The 25,646-nt window shown below is 37.6% G+C and overlaps 1 protein-coding gene across 1 annotated transcript; it reads right to left on the bottom strand.

Moving 5' to 3' along the window:
• Positions 1 to 15,521: 15,521 nt before the first annotated feature.
• On the bottom strand, positions 15,522 to 24,921 carry LOC113294500. The gene is made up of 5 exons (XM_026542896.1): positions 24,719 to 24,921; positions 23,886 to 23,970; positions 23,143 to 23,359; positions 21,525 to 22,810; positions 15,522 to 16,079 (listed from the first exon to the last, which is right to left on the bottom strand). Exons 2-5 carry the CDS (start codon positions 23,949 to 23,951, stop codon positions 15,522 to 15,524), a joined length of 2,127 nt encoding a protein of 708 aa, XP_026398681.1. The 5' UTR covers positions 23,952 to 23,970; positions 24,719 to 24,921.
• Positions 24,922 to 25,646: the final 725 nt, after the last annotated feature.

Below are 25,646 nucleotides of genomic sequence, written 5' to 3' on the forward strand. Positions count from 1 at the left end.
TGGACACTGAATTAGGCACAAGCTTGAAGCGGTGGCGAATAGAGAAGCATCATTCCAGGTTTGAAAATTTACATTAGAGACTGTGATTATCCATTGTTATTTTAGGCTACAGATGCGTAGTGCAAGTCAAACGGTCTGACAACGTAAGGAATCGGAAGAGGCAAATGCACAGGGAAGTATTCAATCAATCAACCAGGAACTGAATAATTTTTTATTTTTTTTGTGAAGATTTATATGTGGTTAATAATAGCAATTCCAGTATACTTGCTTTTCAATTATTATTTGAGGTGCAATGAAGTTTTTTCTACAGAGAGTTTGGATTTAGACCCTTTAGATCATGTTAATGTGGCTATTAAGAAGGTCTGCAAAGGATAATTACCTTTGGCAGGGGCACTGAGAACCCGTGGGCTATCCCCTGAAGAAAATTTTGACGGTATCAGCTCCATTGAACTTCCTTGGCACAACACACAAAAGGTAATTAATTAGGAATAAGTCTGAATATGTATCCTCAATCATAATTTCAACGGTATTTGGTTCTTTTTTGTAACTGCCTGAACAATCATGATCATACATTTTGAAAGTAATGGAGCAAAAAATGGGAGAGATAGGAGTAATAACACAGACTTTTCATTCAATGTTTCTAAAGCAGGTTAAGAACGGAGATGGCTAATACAAGAATTTTCATCAAATGATTTCTAAAGCAAAATGAACTTTAAAAGCGAGGTGAAAAGTACTTTCCCCAAGGACAACATTGCATTTTTTTATTATGATTTGGAATAATATGATAACCACTATTGCTTGCAGCTAAACAAGGGATAGACATGTCTTGCAAAAAGAGAATATACTAGAACACCGCTTCCACGGTCAACCCCTTTGTTTGTGGGCTGAAATATTACATCTGTTGGGTAGTCTGTGAGGAACTCTATCTAACCATCTTCTTCTTCGTCGTCCAGTTAGCAACCAGTTTGGGTGACTCAGTCTTATAACTTCCCACCGATTTGATTTGCAGTATACATTAATCATTTAATCTTTGATTTCATTAAGTAGAATCTTTGATTAAATGTATTGCAAATCAGATCGGCTGAGTTAGACCAAAAGCTGAGAGACAATCTTAAAATCAGTGAATATTGGATTATCACTGGGTTGGTTATGGTGAGTAGAATTGGTGTAAAGCTTTTGGCAAATTAAAAAAGTCCATCAACAATTTACTAACGATCTTTGGTTAGTCAACGATCCAAACGCATCAACGGCATGTTTTACGACCCAGATCCTAATATGCCCAAAAACATACGACTTTCTTACAAAATATCTCATAAACAAATTACGCATACGCTTGATTCCCAAATTCAGCACCAAATAACCTGCATAGATTCAATCCTTAAAAATGCAACAGCTGTTGACATTAGAATAACAAAGCTCATACTCCCCCTAAAAGTGAGATAGGTAGATTTGCAATCCTCACGTCTTTGTTATACAAAATCATATGATATGTTACTCCCCCGAGCATAACAGAACCCCATGATTTTTCTCTTTCACGGATTTTGTCCCATTCACATGTGAGGTTGTCCACTTTTCTTCTCCTCGGAACACGAACAACAAGAAATCAAAGAGATGATTAGAGACTAATCAAGGTGGGACATAAACAGTACCAAAAATAAATCAAAATATTTCTTGATTCCAATCAATTTTTAGCGTAGATTTAATATATCCAAAATTGAAATCACAAAACAGGGCAGATGCCAAAAATAAAATTAAAATTTAGGGGAAAAAAAAAAATATTTATGGGACAAAACAGATCCAATTTATCTGATTTAATTCTAGCAATTTCCATATTAGCTTGACGTTGATCCGCGTAGAAAAAGAGAAAAAAAAAATCAATCAATCCGGTATAGCTCCGTGGTATAGCATCATGCATGATAACGTTTTGCAGTGGATGAGAAAGATAAAGAGACACAAAGAGAAGAAGAATTCCATTCCTTAGAGTTAGTATATGTTATATCATTTATATACAATAGGAATAAGGCCCTAGCTACTATTGGGACGCACATCCATGGGCTAAAGTCCTACAACATATTTTTTTTATTTTTTTATTATAAAAAGTAAATTACAAAGACTTTTGCATCGAGGGTCTCCTTTTCTAGTTCCGCCTTCTTGGAATTTGCAAATCTGCGAGGAAAAGGTAAAGGAGGAACATAAGTAGAAACCGAAGTTTACATGGGATGATGGATCGACCATGTAGCGCCCAGATGCTTGAGTGAACAAAATACCAAAGTCTCTTGAAGACCAGTTGGTGAAAAGATGATTAAATGCTGGTTTAATCATTTATTCAAACAATATTCGTCTGACTAGGTGATAAAACCTAATAAATTATGAAGAGATGAAGGACCGATCAAGGGGTCATGAAACCCGACCCTGGTTGGTCACGGGACCGTGTGACGATCGTTTTATGAAGTTCCAAAATTTTTTGGAAGAGTTTGAACCTAATATGGCCAAATTAGTTCAAATGATGAAAGTATGTGGGACCGGCCTCTTGCAAGCCAAAGAGCCAACCGTGGTCGGTCAAGGTGATACACTCGCGTCGCCAAAGTGTTCGTGTCTTAGTCCTGAGAATTTTGATATTTTCTGATGTGTGTTTGAGCAATATTTTGAGAAAATATGAAGAAATCAAGGATTTGATTTTGCTGAAACTGAGGAAACTTCATAAGATGAAGGAAATAATAATAATAAATTAAGGAATCATGAAGTGTGGGACCGGCTATGGCCAAGGCAAGGCCGGCCGGCCAAAGAGCCCGGTCCCATGGCACTTTTTCTAATTTTATATTATTTTTCATGATTTTAGGGAAATATCATGAAATCAAGGAGTTTGTTGAAACCAAAGAGTTTTGTTGAAATCAAAGAGTTTCCTTGAAGCGGAGGAGTTTCCATGAGATGAAGGAAACAAATAATATTAATAATATTAAAATAAGGGCGTGTGGGACCGACTTGGGTATGTCGGCCGGCTGGGGCCCGATCCTGTGAGTTTTCCCTAATTTTATGTATCATTTCATGATTTGAAGGAATTTTTCATAATTTGAAGGAAACATCATGAAATCAAGGAATTTCATGGGATGAAGGAAACATAAAAATAATAATAATAAAATAAGGGGCGTGCGGGATCGGCTAGGGCATGACCGTCCGACTAGGGCCCGGTCCCACGAATTTCCCTAATTTTATATTACTTTTCATGACTTGAAGGAAATATCATGAAATTAAGGAGTTTTCATGAGATGAGGGAAATAATAATAAAATAATGAGGAATCCTGAGGTGTGGGACCGGCCACGACTAGGGCATAGCCGGCCGGCTAGTAGACACGGTCCCACGACACCTTTCCCAATTTTATATTATTTCCTTGATGCGAAGGAAACACCATGAAACGGAGGAGTTCCCTTAAAACGAAGGATATTTGTTGAAATGAAGGGATTTTCATGAGATCAAATAAAATAATGAAAATATGATAAAATATAAAATTGGCCATGGCACGACCAGCCGGCCGGTGGGCCCAGTCCCCCAACGCCTTGATTAATATTTTATTATTTATTATTTTGTTCCTATTTTGCATAGGTTCATCGTTCCTTCATATTTTGGAATGCTCGTTCGTGCATTCAGGTGCTCGTTAGTGCATTATTGCTGAGTACACTTGCACCATTTTGGTTGGGGATTACTCGATAGTCGCTCAGATGCCTGTGTTTCGAATATTTATTACTAACCCATGGAATTCTGCTGGGAAGAACCATGAATTGAAGTAACGAAATATTATGAAAAACATAGAATATTTTCTAGGGATTCAGTTAATGAATCTAATGAATTAGGAATAATTAATTGATGGCTCTATACTAGTACGATCGTCTAGGAGCATTAATTATTCAGGAATTGAGTGATATGAGCTTGTTGAAGCGTCATATTTCTTTTATATAGTCAGGGAAAATATTGTTACATCCTGAAGACGTTATTGTTCTATACTAGCAGGCAAATTGTCTACGAGCCGCCCAATATTTTGATTCTATATAGAAGTAATTACTGAAATTTCTTAGTATTCATGAGATATGTCGTTGCCTCAGCTGAGAGACTACACATCTACATGCACTATGAGAGACAGTATTCTCAGTAAGAGATTCTTGTGGCATGAGCTTTCATGCTTTCGATAAGATATATGAGCCTCAATACTCATCTGATTGCTGGATGAGGAGTACATACAATTATGGATTTACGATTTTATCCCTTGTCGAAAATCCACCATCTATAAACATGTGCCTTCTTTTATAGGCTTTCCTAGAAACCATTCTTTTTATGACATCATGCCACATGTCCTAAACCTCCTAAATTATCACTAATGCTACTCCTTCTCAAATACAACCTTCTCATTTTCCATTAATTCCCTTCTTATCATTTCCATCTTATGCATACCTTTTAGTGGACTTGGGCCTTAGTCCCAAAGAGCAGTTCCTATGAATGAACAAACATGATACTTTGTTCATTTTCTCCCACTATGGAATGAACAAACATGAAAAAATGGTTGTTCAAACCAACAAATTTGTTGGTTTGTTCATTGAGTTGGAGGATGTAGCGAGCGTTTGACGTTAGGACGGCCGAGCTTGCCTGAAACGCCCGCGCTTGAGCCAAGAACGCTGGCCTTTTCTTCCAGCGCGCGTTTTTGATAAGAGCGCAAGCGCTTGTCCTTCCAGCGCTATGTTTTTCACTGAAGCGCCAACGGATGAATCTGGACGGCTGAAAACTCTTGTGATCTAACGACAATAATTCTTGAGTTATATAAATATTCCTCATTTCAACTCCAAATTCACATTCACACATCTAGTCTTTTTTACTCTTCTTTGAGCTTAAAAAAATTCTTCAGCTTCAACAAATTTTCAACCTCTTGAACATGTTTAGTCCCTTGTTAGTTCGGTGCGCTCCGTATACTAAAGAAGAAGATGAATCTATTTGCAGAAACTATGTTTTTTTTTATTTACTCAACTTGCTTCAGCAAACTATCCATGGGTGAATTTATGGGCGGTTATTCACGACGGGTTCTGTAGCGACACCCGTAATCCGAGTCGTCGTGCTATATGCGACGTAGAAGATCGTTTTCTTACAATTAAGAAATAAGTAAGTGAGTTTGTAGCTTTAACCATACAATCCAATCGATATAGACTGAGAGGTGAAACTGATGCTGAGATGGTAATAAGATCTTTGGCTGAATGGCAAAGATGGAAAAATGTGGCTTTTCCTTTCGAAAAATGTTTCGAGATCCTTAAGGTGTTGAACAGTTCCAACCTCTTCTTTGAAGCTAAGGTAGTCCGCCATAATTCAGTGAAGCTAATGTAAAACTCTTAATTTTAAAGCGTTTGTAGTCCGCCGTAATTCAGTGAAGCTAATGTAAAACTCTTAATTTTAAAGCGTTTATAGTCTGCCGTAATTCAGTGAAGCTAATGTAAAACGCTTAATTTTAAACATACGTAATTTTATTTAATTAAGACCGTCGTACTTTTAAAACTAAAATTACAAATGTAGCAGAATTAAAAATTAAAATCTCTCCAACGCCGCTCTTCGCTAGCTCCCCCATTGTTATTTTCTGGAGTCTATAATTCTGCAAGACATGGGGATAGACCTGGGACATTTCCACTTGCCAACATAGTGTATAAATTTCCAATTGTTGATAGACCTGGGGATAAACCTGGGGATATACCCGGCTAAACAAAATTAGGCGATTGGAAAGCACTCTATGTACTCGGTCCTTCAAGCATATAAGAGGTTTTTTGTTGTGGTGGTATTGGTGTGTAACATTCACTTGGGTTGTAGGGAGCACTTGGGTTGTAGGGCAAGAATGATGATGAAATGCGCCTTGGTTCAAGCCGAAATGTTTGAGGTTGAGATACATGCACAATTTGGGGTGAAGTATTCTAATGTGTTTCTCGCACCACTGTTTCTTCACTTTCTTGCCATGATCTGTTGGTTTCTTCATTTTCGTGCAATGATTTGTTGCTCCTGGTGGAATTGGAAGAATGTGACCGGGTTAATTGCAATTGCAAATATACCTTGTATTTGGTACTGTACGCTTTCTCCCAGATACCAAACCCCTCTTTGTGATCCCGGAATGTAAAAAAAAAAATCTACGCATAGAATAATCAAGAATACGTACTCCAACATCATCACCATACTGAGGTAAATCAACGTAAGGGTAAACAACTACGTTGTTGTGGCTCCGAGTCATCTGACGTAACATGTGAAAAAAACTGGAACCCAAGACGTCGCTGCCAGTGTTTTTCTCTAAGTTTTTCTTCATATACATGTCCAACATTGGAAATCCAAGTGTCACGTCTTTTAGGATTGGTGTACCAACACGGAATTAGGTATACCATCAATACTGCACATTACTCCATAATTTTAGTATTTTGACTAAATAATCTACATTTGTTCATAAAAATTATTTAAATTTAGTAATAATAATACATTTAAAAATAATAAGTTTGATATTTACCTCTATCATTCCCCAGAAACAAGTGAAGTTTTGATCGCCCATGGACGCTTTATCCAGCGCATAGTACAATTCTGCTAAATTTGCAGATCCCCAGTCATAATCTGGTGCTTTGTCGAGATCTTCTAACGCTTCAAGCCAACCAACATGAGCAACATAAATTGAGTTTGGAAAGAATGCCTGACCCAGTACCCATAAGATAAATATCCTTTCCAGTTCAGGATAGTCATCTATATGTTCTGGGTTTCTGGGTTTGATTAGGAAACTCTTCAAGGATGCACATCTAATCCCACCTCCTTTCAAATCTTTATAATATCGACGTATTTCTGATTCCACAAACGAGGAACAAAGCGTCTCCCATTTACTATTTGATATCCATTCGTCTTGGTTGAATGGTGGCGGGTTTCCCATTTCACTTGGGATCCCGAAAATGAAATACAAATCAAGGGGAGTAATTTCTATTACAAGTATAATATCAACTATGATTAATTCTTTTGATTATTTAATAATTTTAATTTTAGTTAAGTTAAAAAAACTTACCAATTTCGAAATCCATAAAATGGAATGTGTGCGTCGACATCCACCACCTTTTTACCACTGTTTTCGGAATTTTGTTGTTATGTTTTCTAGGCATCATTCTATAAAGTGCACGCCAAGGATATCTGTCAACCTTTTCTCGGACTGCCGGCGATAGACCTGCATAAACATCATTTAATTCTGAAATTCCACCTCTCTTGATATGATAATCCTCAGACCGATCATGATGCCTCGACACATGACCTGGGACTAATGTTGGAGCAACAACGATATTTGGCGAAGCAAACTCTTGTTCTCGATTTTGAGAATAATCTACACCTGTGTGAGGCAGCGGTGCCGATTCAGTTTTTCGATCTCTTTTCTTTTTTAAACTGTCTGCCGCTCTTGTCACTAAGTTGTTCATATTGTATTAGAAATTTTTGATCTAGAAGAGTTTTAGAAGAAGGAAATGGCAATGGTGTGACTGAAAATAAAATCAGTCGAACGAATTTATAGTGTTGAAATTAAACCGTTGGAAATATAGGCGTTGGAGAGGCGACCATTAGAGACTTTGTATCTAACTCCCGCGTTGGCCCCTCCAACGCCCGAGTTCGGTCTTCCAACTCCAATGTTTGTGTCGTCGCACACTTTGTCTTCCAACGCCAATGTTTGTCTTTTGGACGCGCGCCTGGTGGTCTGACGCCCTACGCTACCATAGTGGAAAACCCTGTTTAGCCATCCACGTGGCTCAACAAATGTTTGAGTTTGGCCATTGTCATAGGAATTGCCCTAAGTCTCCATGTTTCATGTTGGGTTTGCCTCCCCTTTATCGGCTCTCTAGCCCTGATAAGGGGTAATTATTTTCATGTATCAACACTTAGCATTCTCATCATCAGTAATACAAGAGCCAGTTTGAAATTGAGCTTATTTTTTTATAGATTTGAGTTGAGATATTACCAAAATGATTATGATGAGTAGATTTCATCCTAAAAGTAGTCAATGTTAGGATACCAGTCATTTCCATAAGAGCATCTCCATTAGAGGGGTGAAAAATATTGTTTTTCATGATAGATAAGATTGTAGACCCCCCATATAGCAAAGTCATCTCCAATAATTAGGTCCTACAAAATATGAGGGATGAGATACTAATTATGAAGGTATTAAAAAAAATCTTAGTTACACCTTCGAACTCGCCTTCATGTCATTCTTTTTCTTAATTTTTCTTCTAATGATTATTTAATTTTTCTTCTAATACTTTTCATTAATTTTTCTTCTAATAATTACTTAATGGATGACAATTTTATCACGTAAATTCTAAGAATTAAATCCCATATTATCGGAGATAGTGTAGTAGTTATGCATATGATATTTATATTTACTACGTCCATAAACTTTCCAAAATGAAGGTCTTAATAAGACTTTCAGTAGAATTTTTTTCACCCATTAGGGGAAGTGCTCCAAGAGAGAAGATGGTAAACCATGACATGAGATGGTTGTTAAGCCAGTTTTGATCCGTCTTTCAAGGATTAGTTCATGACTTTTCTCTCATTTGACAAAGTAGGATTAGTCCACGACTTTTCTCTCATTTGACCAAGGAAAAGTACCCCATATAAAGGGGAGATTATAAGAAAACAATTATCATCAAGTGATTGGTTAGTGGCATCCAATTGAGTTTGATTAGTAACATGTAATTATCTTTCGGGAGAGTGAAAATTTGGGTGGTCTCACCACGGAGATTAGTAGGGCCAGTTTAGTTGGAGTCGATCAAATTTTTCTCTCACTCGAGAAAATGACGGGATTTTCCCACGGTAGGTTTAAATTATTGCCTTCTTTCTCTTGGTTGAGAATAAAGTAAAGGTCCCTATAACAATCCAATGACCAGTTTTACCACTAGCAGCACTTTGCAGGTAGGACAAGTGTTTGGCTATTATATCAATATCTGCAGCACCATATAGAAAAGAAACAAAAGATGTATTAATTCTAGCATCCATATACACATGCATTCAATGACTTGGAAGTCCACACCATCTTTCCACATTAAGCAAAAACCATGTCTGGACTTCATTTGAGAGGATTTGTTTGTGTCCCATTGTGATCTTTCGTTCTCTAGTTGCAGTTGCAAGTTGGATTGAGATGGCCTGATTATTAAGAACCTTGGAATTAGAATTTGCAAGTCTTTTGTTTTTGTCAACTCTACCACCGCTATCAGTTCCATCTTTGTCTTCATAATTTAAGATGTTAGGTTTAAGCTAGAAAAACTTGGATAGCTTTTTCATACGAAGCATATGTTAGGGTTCTAGATCTTTAGGTATTTTAGAGAAACTGTAAAGATAGTCTGCACATTAATTTGAGTTGTTAAGATAATCTTCACAGTGTTGAATTGCAACACGAACTGGATAAAGCTTTTAAGTTGGGGGTTAGCCACCAGTTTGAGAAAGATAAAACTAGTTTAACTGAATAGTTATATTGATTGATGATTTAATACAACTCAAGTTACTTATTTATACTCCAGCAAGAATTGGAGTTTACGTAAGAGAAACTAATTTTAAGAGTTTTTTCTAAAGAGGGAAACTAGCTAAAAATAAGTAAACCAATTAAGAGAATTAAAGCAAACTAATTAAGGAAATCAAGGTAGAAGGTGTTGGTGTCGTAACATCCCACCCTGCTGGAAAAATAGCTTGTCCTCAAGCTTTAAACTTTGGAAAACGAGCGAGAATATCATCTGCATCTTCCCAAGTTGCTTCTTCTTTGGGATGACCTTTCCATTGAACTAGCCACTTAGTTCCAGCATTATTGTTTTTCTTGTATATTTGTCGTTGTAAGACAGAGTCTGGTTCCCATTTCTCATAATCGATTATGCTTGGTAAAGTTTGTTCAACATCAGCAGAAAGGCCAAGTTTCAACTTAAGCTGAGAAACATGAAAAATTGGATGTATACGACTTGTAGTAGGTAATTTCAATTTATATGCAACTTCACCAATCTTCTCAATGACGCGATAAGGCCCATAAAACTTAGGAGAAAGTTTAGAAAAATACTGAGCAGCAACTGACGATTGTCTGTATGGATGAAATTTTCTTTCAGTGCGATTTGCGTCAGCATTGTTCTTCATTCGTGTTTGGGCTGCTTCAAGATGAAACTTTAAGAACTTTAATGTATGATATCGAGCTCGTAAATTGACATCAACATCATTTACAGCTGTAGAACCAGGAAGATAACTAGCAATTGTTGGAGGAATTCTGCTATAAACAACTTGATAAGGTGTCATGTTAATAGCTGAGTGATGACTGGTGTTGTACCACCATTCTGCCCATGGAATCCATTTAACCCATTCAGTTGGCTTCATTCCTGCAAAACATCGAAGATAGCATTCTAGAGTCCTATTTGTCACCTCTGTTTGGCCATCTGACTGTGGATGGTATGCAGTACTTCGACAAAGTTTGGTATTCTGCATGGCAAAAAATGCTTCCCAAAAATTGCTGATAAAAATTTGGTCTCTATCACTTACTATACTCTTTGGAATACCATGAGGTCTGAAAAATTCGCGCACAAACACTTCAACAACAGAACTTGCAGTATATGGATGAGAAAGAGGTATAAAATGAGCATACTTAAATAGTCTGTCAACAATGACTAAAATAGAAGTTCTTCGACTAGAAGTTGGAAAACCATCAATGAAATCTAAAGAAATATCCATCCAAATGTCAGCTGGGATTGAAAGAGGACTCAAAAGCCCTGGAGGAGATAATGCTTCAGACTTATTACGCCGGCAAGTATCACAACGAGAAACAAATTCTTTCACTGAGTGTTTCATGCCTCTCCAATAAATTTTTTGCTGTAGACGCTTGTAAGTCCTTAAATAACTAGAGTGACCTCCAATAGGGTTTGAATGAAATTCTTCCATTAGTTTTGTGCACCAAGTAGAATTTGAAAGTACAACTATACGACCTTTAAAACGTAAAATACCATCAGTGTAGAGAAATGTACCTTAGAAGTCATATATTGCTGCAATTGTTGGATAATGATTCCCAAATCAGCATCATCATGGCATTCTTTACTAATCTCATTAACTCCAGAGAAGACAGGTGTAGAAATATGGAAATTAAAGCCAACATTTCTTGATAGTACGTCTGCTGCAACATTTTCTTTGCCACGACGAAAAAAAATTTCATAATCGTAGCCCAATAACTTAGATAACCACTTTTGTTTCACCATGGAAGAAAGTTTCTGATCAAGGAAAAATTTGAGACTGCGATGATCAGTAAAAATCTTAAAGTGTCTGCCAAGTAAGTAAGGTCGCCATTTTTGAACTGCAGAGACAATGGCCAGCATCTCTTCATAAATATAAAGATTAAGATTCTTCCCAGAAAGTGCTTTACTATAGAATGTAATCGGGCGTTGTTGCTGAGTTAAGACAGCGCCAATGCCATTACCAGAAGCATCGCATTCCAAGGTAAACTCTTTTGTGAAATCAGGCAGTTGTAGAACTGGAGTTGTAGTGGGAGCTTTCTGCAATAAACGGAATGCATTAGTTTCCTTATCAGACCATACAAAAGCATCTTTTTTGAGCAGTTGTGTTAATGGAGCACTAATATTCCCACAATCTTTGACAAACTTTTGATAATACCCAGCTAAGCCAAGAAAACCGCGCAATTCCTTTATTGTAGAAAGAATTTTCCATGAAAGGATGCATTGAATCTTGTCATTCTCTACTGAAACACCTTTAGCAGAAATTACATGACCAAGATAACCCACTGTTGGTTGAGCGAAAGTGCACTTGGATTCTTTGACAAATAAAGAATTAGCTCTTAGTATATTAAACACAATAGATAAGTGTTCAGTATGCTCCTTCATATTCTTGCTGAAAACAAGTATATCATCAAAGTAGACAAGAAAAAATCTTCGCAAATGTGGTCTGGAAATATGATTCATCAAACTCTGAAATGTAGAAGGAGCATTTGATAATCCAAAGGGCATAACTAAGAACTCAAAATGACCATCATATGTTCTAAACGCAGTTTTTAAAACATCAGCTCCATGAAGTCGAATTTGATAATACCTTGATCGCAAATCTAATTTTGTAAAAACAATTGCACCAAATAACTCATCCAGCAATTCATGTACCATTGGAATAGGAAAACGATCTTTGATAGTGGCTTTGTTTAGAGCTCGATAATCTACACACATGCGCCAAGAACCATCTTTTTTACGCACCATAAGTATAGGAGAAGAGTAAGGACTGGAGCTTGGCCGTATAAATCCAGCCTGTTGTAGTTCTGGAACTATCTTCTCTATTTCATCCTTCTGAAAATGAGGATATCTATAAGGTCTCACATTGACAGGGGCAGTTTCAGGTAAAAGTGGGATTTTAAGATCATGAACCCGTTTTGGTGGAAGAGATGTAGGAGTTTTGAAAATGTCAGCAAACTTGGAAATAATGTACATATTTCAGGTAGTAGATCTGAGTGCAGGTGGAAAATCTGTAGAAGTATGTATTGCAGACAATTGAATGAAAATTGCATGAGTTTCAGTGCATAACAAACGTTGCATTGAATCTGCTTCCATAAGCATGACAGAAGGGCTGTTATCCCCAATTAATGAAATAGCTGCGCTTTTAATGTGAAACTGCATGGTTAGCTTTGCAAAATCCCATTTTATTTGTCCTAAAGTTCGCAACCATTGAAATCCTAATACTGCATCGCATCCACTAATGTCAAGTAGATGAAAATCTGTTTTAAAATCCTGCTTCTGAAGAAAAATGGGAACATTAAGACAAACTCCTCGAGTATCTAACTTACCACCATCTCCAACCGTAACACTAAGTGGTAAAGTGTTGGATTGAATTGAATAACCACAGTTCTTGGCCAAAGAAGGATAAAGAAAATTGTATGTTGAACCTGAATCAATTAGCACCGTAATAGGTTGAGCTCTTGTAAAACCAGTAATCCTCATTTTTCTAGGAAAGGGATATCCCATCAAGGAATTCAAAGAAATCTTAGGCTCGGATTCAGATATCTCAATGTTATCAAAAATAGTAGTTTCTTCAGTTTCTGCAGCTGATAAATCAGGTTCCACTTCATCAATGTCTAGTAGAGTTAATCTTGGATTTTCACAGATATGATTTGGTGTGAATAATTTATCACAATTAAAACAAAGACCTTGAGCTCGTCGTTCTCGTTGTTCAGCTGGAGATAATCTTCTAGCACCAGGAGGCAAAGAAGATTTATTGTATGGGGTAGGTTGCACTGTGGATGCAGGTCTAAATTGAGGAGGACGATAAGGTTGTCGTGTAGCAGCCTTATTGACAGCTACATAAGCTTCTTATTGATGGATTTCTTTAGTAAAAGCCTCGGCTAAAGTTGGTGGTGACAACAGCTTAACTGTAGTACCAATGTGAGGTTTTAATGAATGAATAAAGCGACTAATCAAATAATCCTCTGGAAAATCAACAAAATTTAATAATCTTTCAAATTCAGGGATATGTTCACGTAATGACCCTTTCTGTTCGATTGTGCTAATGGCTAGCCGAGCATCAACAAATTTGGCAGGGGAAAATCTAGCACGAACATGAGAACAAAATTCTGCCCGTGTAACTATCGTAACTTTGGTTTGTTTCCAACGATACCATACATTAGCATCACCTTTCAAACTAGCAGCATCAATGGTAATCTTGAGAGCATCATCAACTGTATTAACCGAGAAGTATTTATCAGCGTTGAAAATCCAGCCATCAGGATCCTCTCCATCAAAGTAAGGAAACTTGAGGTTAATGACACTAGGTCTGGCAGGCGGAGGTGGAGGTGGAGGATTTGTACCACGATTGTTACCATCACCATTAGGAGTAGGCTGAGGAATATATTCAGGAAAAACTGTCTTCAATGAATCGGTGAACTCTGTGGATAGGTTTTGAGAGAGGTGAGTAGATAAAGCTGTGGATATACTTGTCGACAGAGTTGTGGACAAGGTATTCAAAGCTGTTGTAATACTGGTAGAAATGGCATCTGAGAGAACTTTATTATTCGCAAGTGTCTCTTGTTGACGAGCAACGCGTTCTTCTTCTCTCGATTGACGTTTTTCAACAGCCTTGGTTTTTTTCAGCTCGACTTCTTCCAGTTGTTGTTTAGTCAAACCAGTTATTAGTGTATCGAGGTTTTTAGACATATCAGAGATACCGTCACTGACGTTTTTCATATTCTCTGTATAGTTTTGACCCATTGTAAAAAAAATTGTGTAAAATTTAGGGTTTGATCAAAACCTGCTCTGATCCAGGTGTCAGGGTTCTATATCTTTAGGTATTTTAGAGAAACTGTAAAGATAGCCTGCATAGGAATTTGAGTTGTTAAGATAATCTTCACAGGGTTGAATTGCAACACGAACTGGTTAAACCCTTTGAGTTGGGGGTTAGTCACCAGCTTGAGAAAGAGAAAACTAGTTTAACTGAATAGTTATATTGATTGATGATTTAATACAACTCAAGTTACGTATTTATACTCCATCAAGACTTGGAGTTTACGTAAGAGAAACTAATTTTAAGAGTTGTATCTAAACAGGGATACTAGCTAAAAATAAGTAAACCAATTAAGAGAACTAAAGCAAACTAATTAAGGTGTTGGTGTCGTAACAACATACCACTTTATCCATAACAATACTTGTAACATTTTCCCTTGAGATCATCCCTTGGTCCATAACGATATTCCAGACTAGATTTATATTCCATTGAGTATATTTCTTTTTGATTGTTGAGACACGGTAATACATCAATTCTTCCAGCTGTACTTGCTCTTTGATTTTGCTTAGAGATAACATTAGACATACCTTGAGATGTTTCTGACTGTACTTCTGAGCACTCATTTTGAGCGTGGTGGCGATGTGGTTTGTTGCGATTAATGAGATATTGTTTTTGAGCACAAAACGGCTTAATGGATTTGCGTGATTTATATGCAAGAGTTTAGCTCCTATAATATAATTTGGTAAGTAACTGGCTACCACAACATTAACATCAAAGTCAAAGCAATTTCCTTTTTTATAACGGGTTTCTTAGTTCAATCGGTGAACCGGACCACAATCATCTTGCTAAAGCTTCAACAAGTATAGCCAGAGTAAACGCAAGAATAAACAGAGTAGACTGTCATCAAGCAAGAGCAAACAGATACACAAAAAAAAACAAGGGCTGATGATTAAAAGACAGAACAATGTGAATAGGAAAATCAACTGCGAAAGATCGTATTGAATATATGTAATGAAACCAAATAAAGGAGATGATAAACCCAATCATACGGTGAGTTGGTCTAGGTGAATCAACTACTGGGAACCAAATCAAGACATCTAAAAACTGCTGAAGAAAAACAATAAAATTTAGAAATACTGGAATCTAATAAGGATAAGAAGATTAAAAAAAAGGATTAATGGTGCACACAAGTTTGATAAACTAGAGAAAAATTGAAAAAACTGAGTTCTTGGATTACCCTAGGTTCCTATAATCTTTCTGAAAGCAATTAGTCGCTAGACGAATCCTCCTTGTATTCCATCTTTCCACAATCATACAGAAGTACCGTCTTTCCCATAATAGAATCTCTAGTCATAATCTCATACTCTTTTGGCAAATCTTTTGCTTCTTCACGGAATGTGTAAATTCTGTATCTCCCACCGATAGTCGCATCCTGACCCGACTTCTTTTCCCGATTTGAAGCTATTGCTGCTATATGGATACATTTCCTTACTATCTTGAAAGCTTCCTCCAAGGTAAGATCCTGGTTCAATTTTTTTAATCTTCTTTTTACATACATCAGTAACTTTTTACTGGTCCCCGTACTAACACTCCCACCCCAGATAAATTTAGGAGAGTTTTCAGGAATCTCTTTGCGCAATCTTACCGTTTTCAAACGAGTATTTTCACCATCATACATTGCGATTAGCATAGTTGATTTGATTGTTACTTTTTCTTCTTCCCTTGGCCAGGAATTCATTACTTTTGTCATCGCACTTTTAAGCAAATTGGCCATGTCGTCAATTGAACGTGCTACTTCTTTGTCCTCTCTTTTCTCCTTCTCTAACTAGAAATAAAAGAAAGACATTATCATACTGTAGTTATTATAAGGATATACATACTGTTGCGCTAAAACCCTGCGGAAGCGATTTGCACAGCTACACAATGGTACTCCAAATATTGCAAAGAACACAAACTAAAGAAGATAAAAGAGACAAGAATTTAACGAGGTTGAATCCTCGGGAAAAACAAGAGATTTATATATTATCGTTTGGGAGAAAACATATAAACCTAAGAGAGAAAGAAGAATTTTTTTGGTGTATTTTTTTAGGTTCTCTACTAGGCTATTTATATAGGTACATTACTTAGCCTATAAGATTAGGGTTTCATAACTTGTTTACAAAGTTCCTAGAATTTAGGATCAAGTAAACCAATTAAGAGTTATCACAAACTCTTAATCCTAATCCTTTTGTTGACCGACTAAATCTGGGTTTATCCCAAATTAACTCCACCTACCAAGTTTTGTTTGAGTTATCTAAAACTCAAACCCACCGACCTATATCCAACAATTCTCCACCTCGGATCATCATTCATGCTTGAGACGATCAATACACAAAATCTCCTTCGTCTTTCAACGTCGATTGCGCCATAAGCTGCCTACGTATCCTCTGCAAGGAATCAAACCGACCGTAGTTCACTCAATGGCCTTGTTAGAAGGCCTCCACCAGGTTCCTAAGAACCTCTACCCCAAAAGGTCTCACCAAACCGAAAGAATGTGGATCAATTTCGAGCAATGACGAAACTTGACCCCAGATACTACTTTCGTTAACATATCAGCTGGATTGTCTTTGGTATCGATCTTCACAAGTAGAATGTCTTCTTCTTCCAGAATTTCTCTAACAAAGTGAAATCGAACATCTATATGTTTGGTTCTGGCATGATGCACTTGATTCTTAGCCAAGTAAATTGGACTAAGACTATCACAATGCACATGCAGTTGTTCCTGCACAACACCTAAGTCATCTAGCAAACCCTGTAACCATATAGCCTCCTTAAATGCTTCAGTCACTGCCATATACTCCGCTTCAGTTGTTGAGAGAGCCACAATAGACTGTAAAATCGATCTCCAACTAACTGGTGCTCCAGCCAAGGTAAATACATACCCTGTAGTTGAACGCCTCTTGTCCAAATCACCAGCATAGTCAGAATCCACATAAACAACACACAGCTGATTGTTCCCATCTTCCTTCACAAACTCCAAGCCAACATCAACAGTACCATAAAGATACCTCAAAATCCATTTCAAAGCTTGCCAATGTCCTTTACCAGGATTATGAAAATAACAGCTGATCATACTTACTGCATGTGAATATCCAGCCTTGTACATACCATCGCATACATCAAGCTGCCAACAGCACTAGCATATGGGACTTGGGCCATATACTCGCGCGCTTCTTCAGTAGTGGGAGACATATCAGAACTCAACTTAAAATGAGGACCAAGGGGAGTACTTACAGATTTAGTTCCTTCGCAGATACCAAATTTCTGTAACACTTTATTCAAGTATGCCTTTTGAGACAAACAAACTTTACCCTTCTCTCTGTCACGTTGAATCTCCATGCCAAGAATCTTCTTAGCTTCTCCCAGATCTTTCATCTCGAACTCAGTTGACAATTTTTGCTTCAAATTATCAATCTCTTTCTTGTTATTCGATGCTATCAGCATATCATCGAAATACAAGAGCAAATATATGAAACACCCATCACGTAGCTTCTTGAAGTATACATAATGGTCATAGTGACTTCTTGTGTATGTCTGGCCAATCATAAACGGATCAAATCGCTTATAACACTGTCTTGGAGACTGTTTCAGCCCATACAACGATTTCTTCAGCTTGCATACACAATCTTCTCTTCCAGCAACTTTGAACCCACTCGGCTGAGTCATATAAATCTCCTCTTCTAGATCACCATGTAAGAACGCCGTCTTCACATCTAGCTGAACTAGGTCTAAATCATACTGTGCTACCAAGGCCAACAAAATTCGGATTGATGAGTGTTTCACAACTGGAGAGAACACCTCATTGTAGTCAATCCCTTCCTTTTGGGCATAACCTTTTGCAACTAACCTTGCCTTGTAGCGTACTTGATTCATCTGAGATCCTTCTTTCTTAGCATATACCCATTTGCACCCAATGGCCTTCTTACCGTTCGGAAGCTTCGTAAGAATCCATGTGCCATTCTTGTAAAGAGACTCCATCTCATCCTGCATAGCATCTTCCCATTCTTGATGCTCTACACTGTGTATAGCTTCAAAATAGGTATTAGGAATACCTTCTTCAACAACTGGTAATGCATAAGCTATAAAATCATTCATCCAACCAGGTTTCCTGATTGATCTTCTCGGTTTGCTGGTTGCTATGGTCTCGGTGACCGTAGCTTCTGTATCTTCCACTGTTTCATGTTCCTCTTCATAAACATTGTCACTATCATTTAGAACTTCAGTAGTTACCTCCCTTGTAGACGTCACGCCTTCGGAAGTAGTCGTAACAGATACATACTTAGCTGGAATTAGTGGAGTTGCATCAATCTCCACTTGCTGCAAAGGCTCACTAGTATTGGTGCTTCTGTTCTCCACCTGCTGAGAACCCCAAGACTTTACCATAGACTCTTCATCAAATGTAACATCTCTACTCATGACTATCTTCTTCTCTACTGGATTCCAAATTTTGAACCCTTTCACTCCTTTCTTCACACCCATAAAGATCCATTTAACAACACGGCTATCAAGATTGTTTTCACTAACATGATACCAAGCAGGGCAACCAAATATATGAATGGAGTCATAGTCATAAGCTGGTTTACCATACCACTTCTCCATCGGGGTTTTACCTTCTAATGCAGCTGATGGCAACCTATTAATGAGGAAGCACGCATATGTAACTGCCTCAGCCCAAAATGCTTTACCTAATCCAGCATTAGATGACATACATCGTACCTTCTCCAGCAAAGTACGATTCATGCGTTCAGCTACCCCATTTTGTTGCGGTGTCAACTTAATTGTGAAGTGCCTCTGTATTCCCTCATCCTGACATACTTGGAAGAATGGATCACTTTTGTACTCTCCACCATTGTCCGAACGTAGTACCTTGATCTTTCTGCCAGTTTAAGTCTCAGTTGCCTTTTTCCACTTCACAAAGACTTCTAGGACTTCATCCTTATGCCTCATGGTGTACACCCATACTCGCCTAGAATAGTCATCAATGAAAGACACGAACCAATGTTTCCCTCCCAATAATGCATTCTTGGAGGGACCCCAAACATCTGAGTGAACATAATCAAGAACTCCACTAGTGTTGTGGATTGTTGTGCCAAAGCTTGTTCTTGTTTTCTTTTCTTTCACAGAATGTTCACAAAACTCTAATTTGCAGGGAATAGCACCTTTCAATAAATCTTGACGAATTAAAGAGTGTAACGACTTATCACCTGGATGTGCAAGTCGCATATGCCATAACTTCGTGGTCTCCATCGCTGCAGTCTCGATGTGTTCAGAAATTGACACATCTCCTGTTACTGTACTCCCAGTTAAGTAGTACAAGTTATGATGCCTTGTGCCCTTCATGATTACCAACGATCCAGAGACTATCTTTAGAATGCCATTTTCAGCGACTAACTTGTAGCCCTTAGCTTCCAAAGTTCCGAGCGAAATCAGATTCTTCTTCACAGCAGGTACGAACCTTACTTCCTTCAGTTCCCGAACCATACCATCATGCATCTTGATTCGAACACTACCAATCCCGATCACCCTGCAGGTATGATTATTCCCCATACGTACTTCTCCATCAAAATTCTCGAAGCTTGAGAACCAGTCCCGATGAGGACATATGTGATAAGTAGCACCAGAATCTAGTACCCATGTACCGTCAGTTACGATACAAGCTGATGGTGTCACAGTCAGTGAGAAATCCGAAGCTACATCTGAATCATCACTTGCCTTAGCAATGTTCACCTCGGTCTTGTTGTTATCTCCTTCTCTATCTTTACGCTTGGTACAATCCTTAGACCAATGGCCAAAGTCATGACACCATGCACATTCATCCTTCTGCAGACGCGCTCTTGACTTTGAACGCCCTTTCACTTTGCCACGATTACCATTCTTCTTTCTCCTGTCTGTTGAACGACCTCTTGCAAGAAGCAAGTCACTGTTAGCTTCACTTGACAGGTCTTCACAGTCCATCTTCCTGAACTCCTCACTACGCAATGCTGTAGTGACCTCAGCGTATGTCATCTTATCCTTGCCATGCATTAAAGCCTTAATCACGGGTTCATACCTTTGAGGAAGAGAGTTTATCAGACACAAAGCTTGTTCCTCGTCGTTGATCTTCTCATCATAGTTAACTAACTCAGCAAGAAGTTTATTATATGAATCCAGGTGCTCTGTTAGAGTTGCACCTTTCTTCATGTTATAGCGATACAAATTTCTCTTAAGATGTATCCTATTAGCCACGTTCTTCACAAGGTACTCCTTCTCTAGCTTTTCCCAGAGATCCTTAGCTGAAGTCTCGTGCTGATAATTAACTCTTACTGATGTTTCTAAACACCCACGAATCGAACCCAGGCATAATTTATTCATCTTGTTCCATTGCTTGTCAAACATCTCCGCTGGCCGACCTTCTAGAGCTTCTTCTAGGTCAAGATGAACAAGAGCATTCATTACGTCTGTTCTCCATAAACCAAAGATATTGGTTCCGGTGAACTTTTCAACCTTCAGTTGTGATCTATGAGAATGCAGTATTTCTTCTTTTGTTTCTTTATCTTTACTTGTGGACTCCGAATGTTCTCCTAAAGGATCTTTCGGATCAACTGGATCTTTCCCGTCAACCATTGTTCACAAACAACCAAATATAGATAAAAAACTAAACTTTGAGATCAGAATTACCTCAAACAACTTCAGAAAAAAATACTCCGGCTGCAATATTATGAATACCGAAAATTCCAAGAACCTAACCCGAGCTCTTGATGCCAATTGTTGCCCTAAAATCCTAGGGAAGCGATTTGCACAACTACACAATGGTACTCCAAATATTGCAAAGAACACAAACTAAAGAAGATAAAAGAGACAAGAATTTAACGAGGTTGAATCCTCGGGAAAAACAAGAGATTTATATATTATCGTTTGGGAGAAAACATATAAACCCTAAGAGAGAAAGAAGAATTTTTTGGGTGTATTTTTCTAACTTCTGTACTAGGCTATTTATATAGGTACATTACTTAGCCTATAAGATTAGGGTTTCATAACTTGTTTACAAAGTTCCTAGAATTTAGGATCAAGTAAACCAATTAAGAGTTATCACAAACTCTTAATCCTAATACTTTTGGTGACCGACTAAATTTGGATTTATCCCAAATTAACTCCCCCTACCAAATTTTATTTGAGTTATCTAAAACTCAAACCCACCAACCTATATCCAACACATACTACATTATAAAAAATAAGACAGTCATCAATTTACCTTTGCTTTTACAAGTGCCTTGACCTTCCTATTGAATCGGCGTGTCCCACAATGGGAAACAATAGAATTTCCAATGACATCTGTTTTATCCGAAACTTCCTCTTCTGTCACTCCTGTTTCGGGATTTGTACTGGTTGAGGTGATTTTCTCTTCGGTGGACACAGACCTTGTGTCACTACCCATGACGAATGAACCCTTGACCTGGAATCCCATGTAAAATGTGCCCTCGTGATACGATTTCCTCCTCATCATCTTCATCTTTGCTATCTTCATCTTCATCTTCATCTTTAGTTGTTTGTGGGTGTATATGATTTCCTCCGCATTTCTTTCGAGGGTGGACATTTTTTGTTTTGGGAAATTTATGTCTTTAGCACAGAGCGGATCTTGGGAAGGATTATCTCCAGGCATCCATCCAGGTGGTGGTGCCCAATAAGGATCCTTGACTTCGGCTTCTCTCCTGATGTTAACCAAATCTGCATTTTCTGATTGCTGTTGCTCCAGCTGTGCTTCTCTCTTCATCAAATTGTTATAATCTTCCTCGAATGGGTGAGAATTTTGAAGTTGTGGTTGATGCGGCTGGTCAACAGCTGGAGTTGTAGTAGTGATTGTGGTGATGGGAGAAATGCTAGCTTGCAGTTGAGGTACTACTGATTGATGTTGAGTACTATCATCTGCCTCACCCATAGGACTACTATCAACAGGACTCAGATTATTATTCACTGGTACTACGACTAATTCTGAACTATCCCCACTCATCTTTTTCTGCTGTTGCTTGCGGGTATACCCATATGAAGTAACAGACACCAATTTTCTATTGTTATTGATCACAATCTGGTTATTCTTATTGCTCTGTATCCTATTCTTGATCCTTCTCTTCTTCTTCTTAATCTTAATCTTCAATCCGGAAGCAGCAGCAGAGCTCCAAGGTGCAGAACGAGTAAGTTTATGCTGTTCATCATCACTAGTATCCTCCTCCTTTTCTCTCTTCTGATTATGTAAACCCCTGCCACGCTGAGGTTTAATCTCCTTCTTTGGTGCTTTGGAGTTGATGCTGGTGTTTCTATTTTTCATCAGCAGCACTGTCAGCTTCCTGGAGCTTCGAACAACATTTCTACTTCTCAGATTTCTTCTTCTCTCTAGACTACGATGATCAGTGGTAATATTAGTCCTAAAGATACTCCGATCTTGATCCATCTCCATAATTTCACCCACTTGAACTACTTGGTCAGTGGTAAAGTTTGCATCTTCTTCGTCTTGTGGGACAGACTCCAATCCTCCACCTCCACCTGAGAACAACGATATATTAATAAATAAGTCTATAAGGGTACCCATTCTCTAAAACTAAAGAACACAAAACCAATGCATTACTATACTAGTTAAGCGTTTTCAAAAATAAGATCAAAAGGCCGGTTTTACTTCAATTTTGATTTGTGACCATAATAATATTCATCGTGAATAAGAATCCATTTGAGAATCTTTTTCTTCATCGTGAATAAGACGACCACATGGCATTGTGGAAATTAGACAGGTCAAACAAGGGCAATAAGCACATACATATATGCACCCACTAGAAATGAAGACATGGATGAAAAATGGGAAAGGATTCTCTTTGTGTTACCATAATTGTAGTCGAAAGGGTAGGAGTCATTTTTGTTGGTGCATGGAAATAGTAAGCTGTTGCGGTTAGCAGTAGCAGGCTTTGGCATTAACTCTGATGCTTCATGTCTCATTTCTTTGTCAGGAGCAGGATAGTCTTGACTGTTCCCGTGACACTTTTCCTGCTCTTGGTCAATTCTCATCCTCGTTCTCTTGGTGTAGTACTTCTTCATCATTTCCTACAAAGTAATTTGAATAATATCAATTTAAATTCGTATTTTTTTCAAAAGAAAAATGCATTAAAAACTAAAAAGCTTAGCTGCAGATTAAGTGAGAGTTACATGTGACCACCACTACCCCTAGTGTAGAGTATCATGAGCACTAAATAGTAGTAAATGAAGTCACATTTACTGCTAGGTTAACACCTCTTTTACATAACTAATCACTCTTATTCACAATAGTTTTCTTAATTAGTGACATCATAATTGATTGAAATATTCAAATCCAGCAAAACAAAAAATTTGAAAGAAAAAAAATCTTGATTAAAATATTAACAGAACCCAAAATTTTGATTCCATTTCTTTTTTGGCAAGTTTGGTAAACGTAACCCTAGCTAATCGGTAGGAAAATCATCATGAGAAAAAACAGTGACCACGCGTATTTCTGAGTTGCATTTAATTCATCGTGTAACTTTTTGAGACAAGCATCTGCAGAGCAGAGAGATGAATAGACAGATGGAGAGATTTTGATTTTTAGGTTGCTTACAGTGGTTGTTGAAGTACGGCCTGAGTCTGGACCACCTCCCTCCTCGTTAAAGTAAACAGCTTCCATTGATGGTTAAGATTCTTTGCTGGTTTGAGTTTCGAAACATTACAGAATTAGTATTGATGTGATAAATTAGTAGTAGTTTTGAATGATGAAACATGCCCTAAAAATAGTGATTCTAATGACACTGATTGAAGATGAATAAAAAGAATCAGAACACTATGATATAAATCAATCGAAATCCAATAGAAAATCGTTGTATAACAACTTTGATTAAATAAACTAGCAGTCTGAGAAAAATATCTGCATTTTTATTTTCAAAAATTTAATTACAGAAAATATTTGAAATGAAACAAATTAATTAACTCCTCTAAACCTGAAATTGAGATACAGGGAGAAAAGAAGAAACCCAAAAATTACAAGGTCTAGTCCTATTCTTTCCATACAACACTTCGATCTAACTTTTCAAATGAGTGCAAATATCATAAGGCCAGAACAAGGCCAAGCAGATTTTCAGAAAAACAAACAATAGCCTGCTAAGCTAACCAGCAATTTGTAGATTTACGATGATCAATAGTAGCTTCTTCTGATGATCTTTTCAAATCAAAAAACGATTTACAGTTTACTTGCAGATCAAGTATTTTAGTACCCATTTTTGAAAAACTTAAGATCAGAGGCAACCAATTACTTGGTAAAACTGTTGAAAGAAAGTTTATAGAACACAGATTGTAACAAAAAATCTTTACTAAGAACACAGAAACACAAAAACTCTTTACTAAGAACACAGAAACTACAGATGATGATGTTCATCGGAATAAAGATGAAATTTATACCTTGTTATTCTTGAAAAAAGGAGATGATTCTGAAACTAGACTAAACAGCAGCAGGTACTGTGAATTGAAAAATTACTTAATAATGGCTTACAGCTTCTTCTTCTTCATCATGTTTCAGAGATTATAAATATACAGATGATAATGATATTTGCAGAAGCAGAAACAGAAAAAGCAAATTAAGTGAGAGAAATTTGAAAAAACGTAAAAACGTTTGATGAGGAGATACTGTCACTCAGGGAGGAGATCCGATTTTTATATTGTTGGGATTCGGTGATGGTGCCGTACTAGTCTCACGTGGACTTGCTTTCTTCTATTTTCCCCTTCTGCCATCATTATTAACTCCTTATTACGGAATTACCCTGATCACCATTTTATTGCTGGTCTACTAACTAACTACAGTTACTTCTAACCATGGTATTTTCTTTTGATGGAAAACTACCAACCATTTAGCTTCCCCAGCGGAGACCGCTATGGTTCCTATTGGCAAGCAACAAGACTACCATTTTGTTACGTGTGTATACATATATCTCACCATCAGACACGTGTATATAGAAAAATACGTGGAAAGCATGCAGGCCAGGACATCAAAATACGATGCACTACGGAACACCAAATAAACCCCAAGGAGTTACTTTATCTCATCCCAAAAGAAGCTAAGATCAACGGTGGAGAGAAAGTTAGCTGACACGAACGCGGCAAGGGCCTTGCTTAGAGCATGGGCTTCGGCACGGGCATTGTCCCTTTCTCTGATAAGACACATCGCACTATCCTCAACTCCTGAAAAGGGAGGGATCGAGCCTTTTGTAATTCCTCTTCCAGCAGTTGTATCCTAGACTCCAACAAAGAAGTACGCTCACGGTATTCCCGCAGACTATCACGTGTCCACAGCAGCGTACCATTAAATAAAGCACGGTCATGGTTATACAGA

This window comes from Papaver somniferum, chromosome 7, assembly GCF_003573695.1.
Source record: "Papaver somniferum cultivar HN1 chromosome 7, ASM357369v1, whole genome shotgun sequence".
In the NCBI taxonomy this organism is placed as follows: domain Eukaryota; kingdom Viridiplantae; phylum Streptophyta; class Magnoliopsida; order Ranunculales; family Papaveraceae; genus Papaver; species Papaver somniferum.

Coding starts and splice junctions, on each gene's coding strand:
- LOC113294500 (XM_026542896.1), bottom strand. CDS start 23,951: ATGGAAGCTGTTTACTTTAACGAGGAGGGAGGTGGTCCAGACTCAGGC. Junction 23,360..23,885: donor GCCGTACTTCAACAACCACT/GTAAGCAACCTA, acceptor ATTACTTTGTAG/GAAATGATGAAGAAGTACTA. Junction 22,811..23,142: donor CCCTTTCGACTACAATTATG/GTAACACAAAGA, acceptor CGTTGTTCTCAG/GTGGAGGTGGAGGATTGGAG.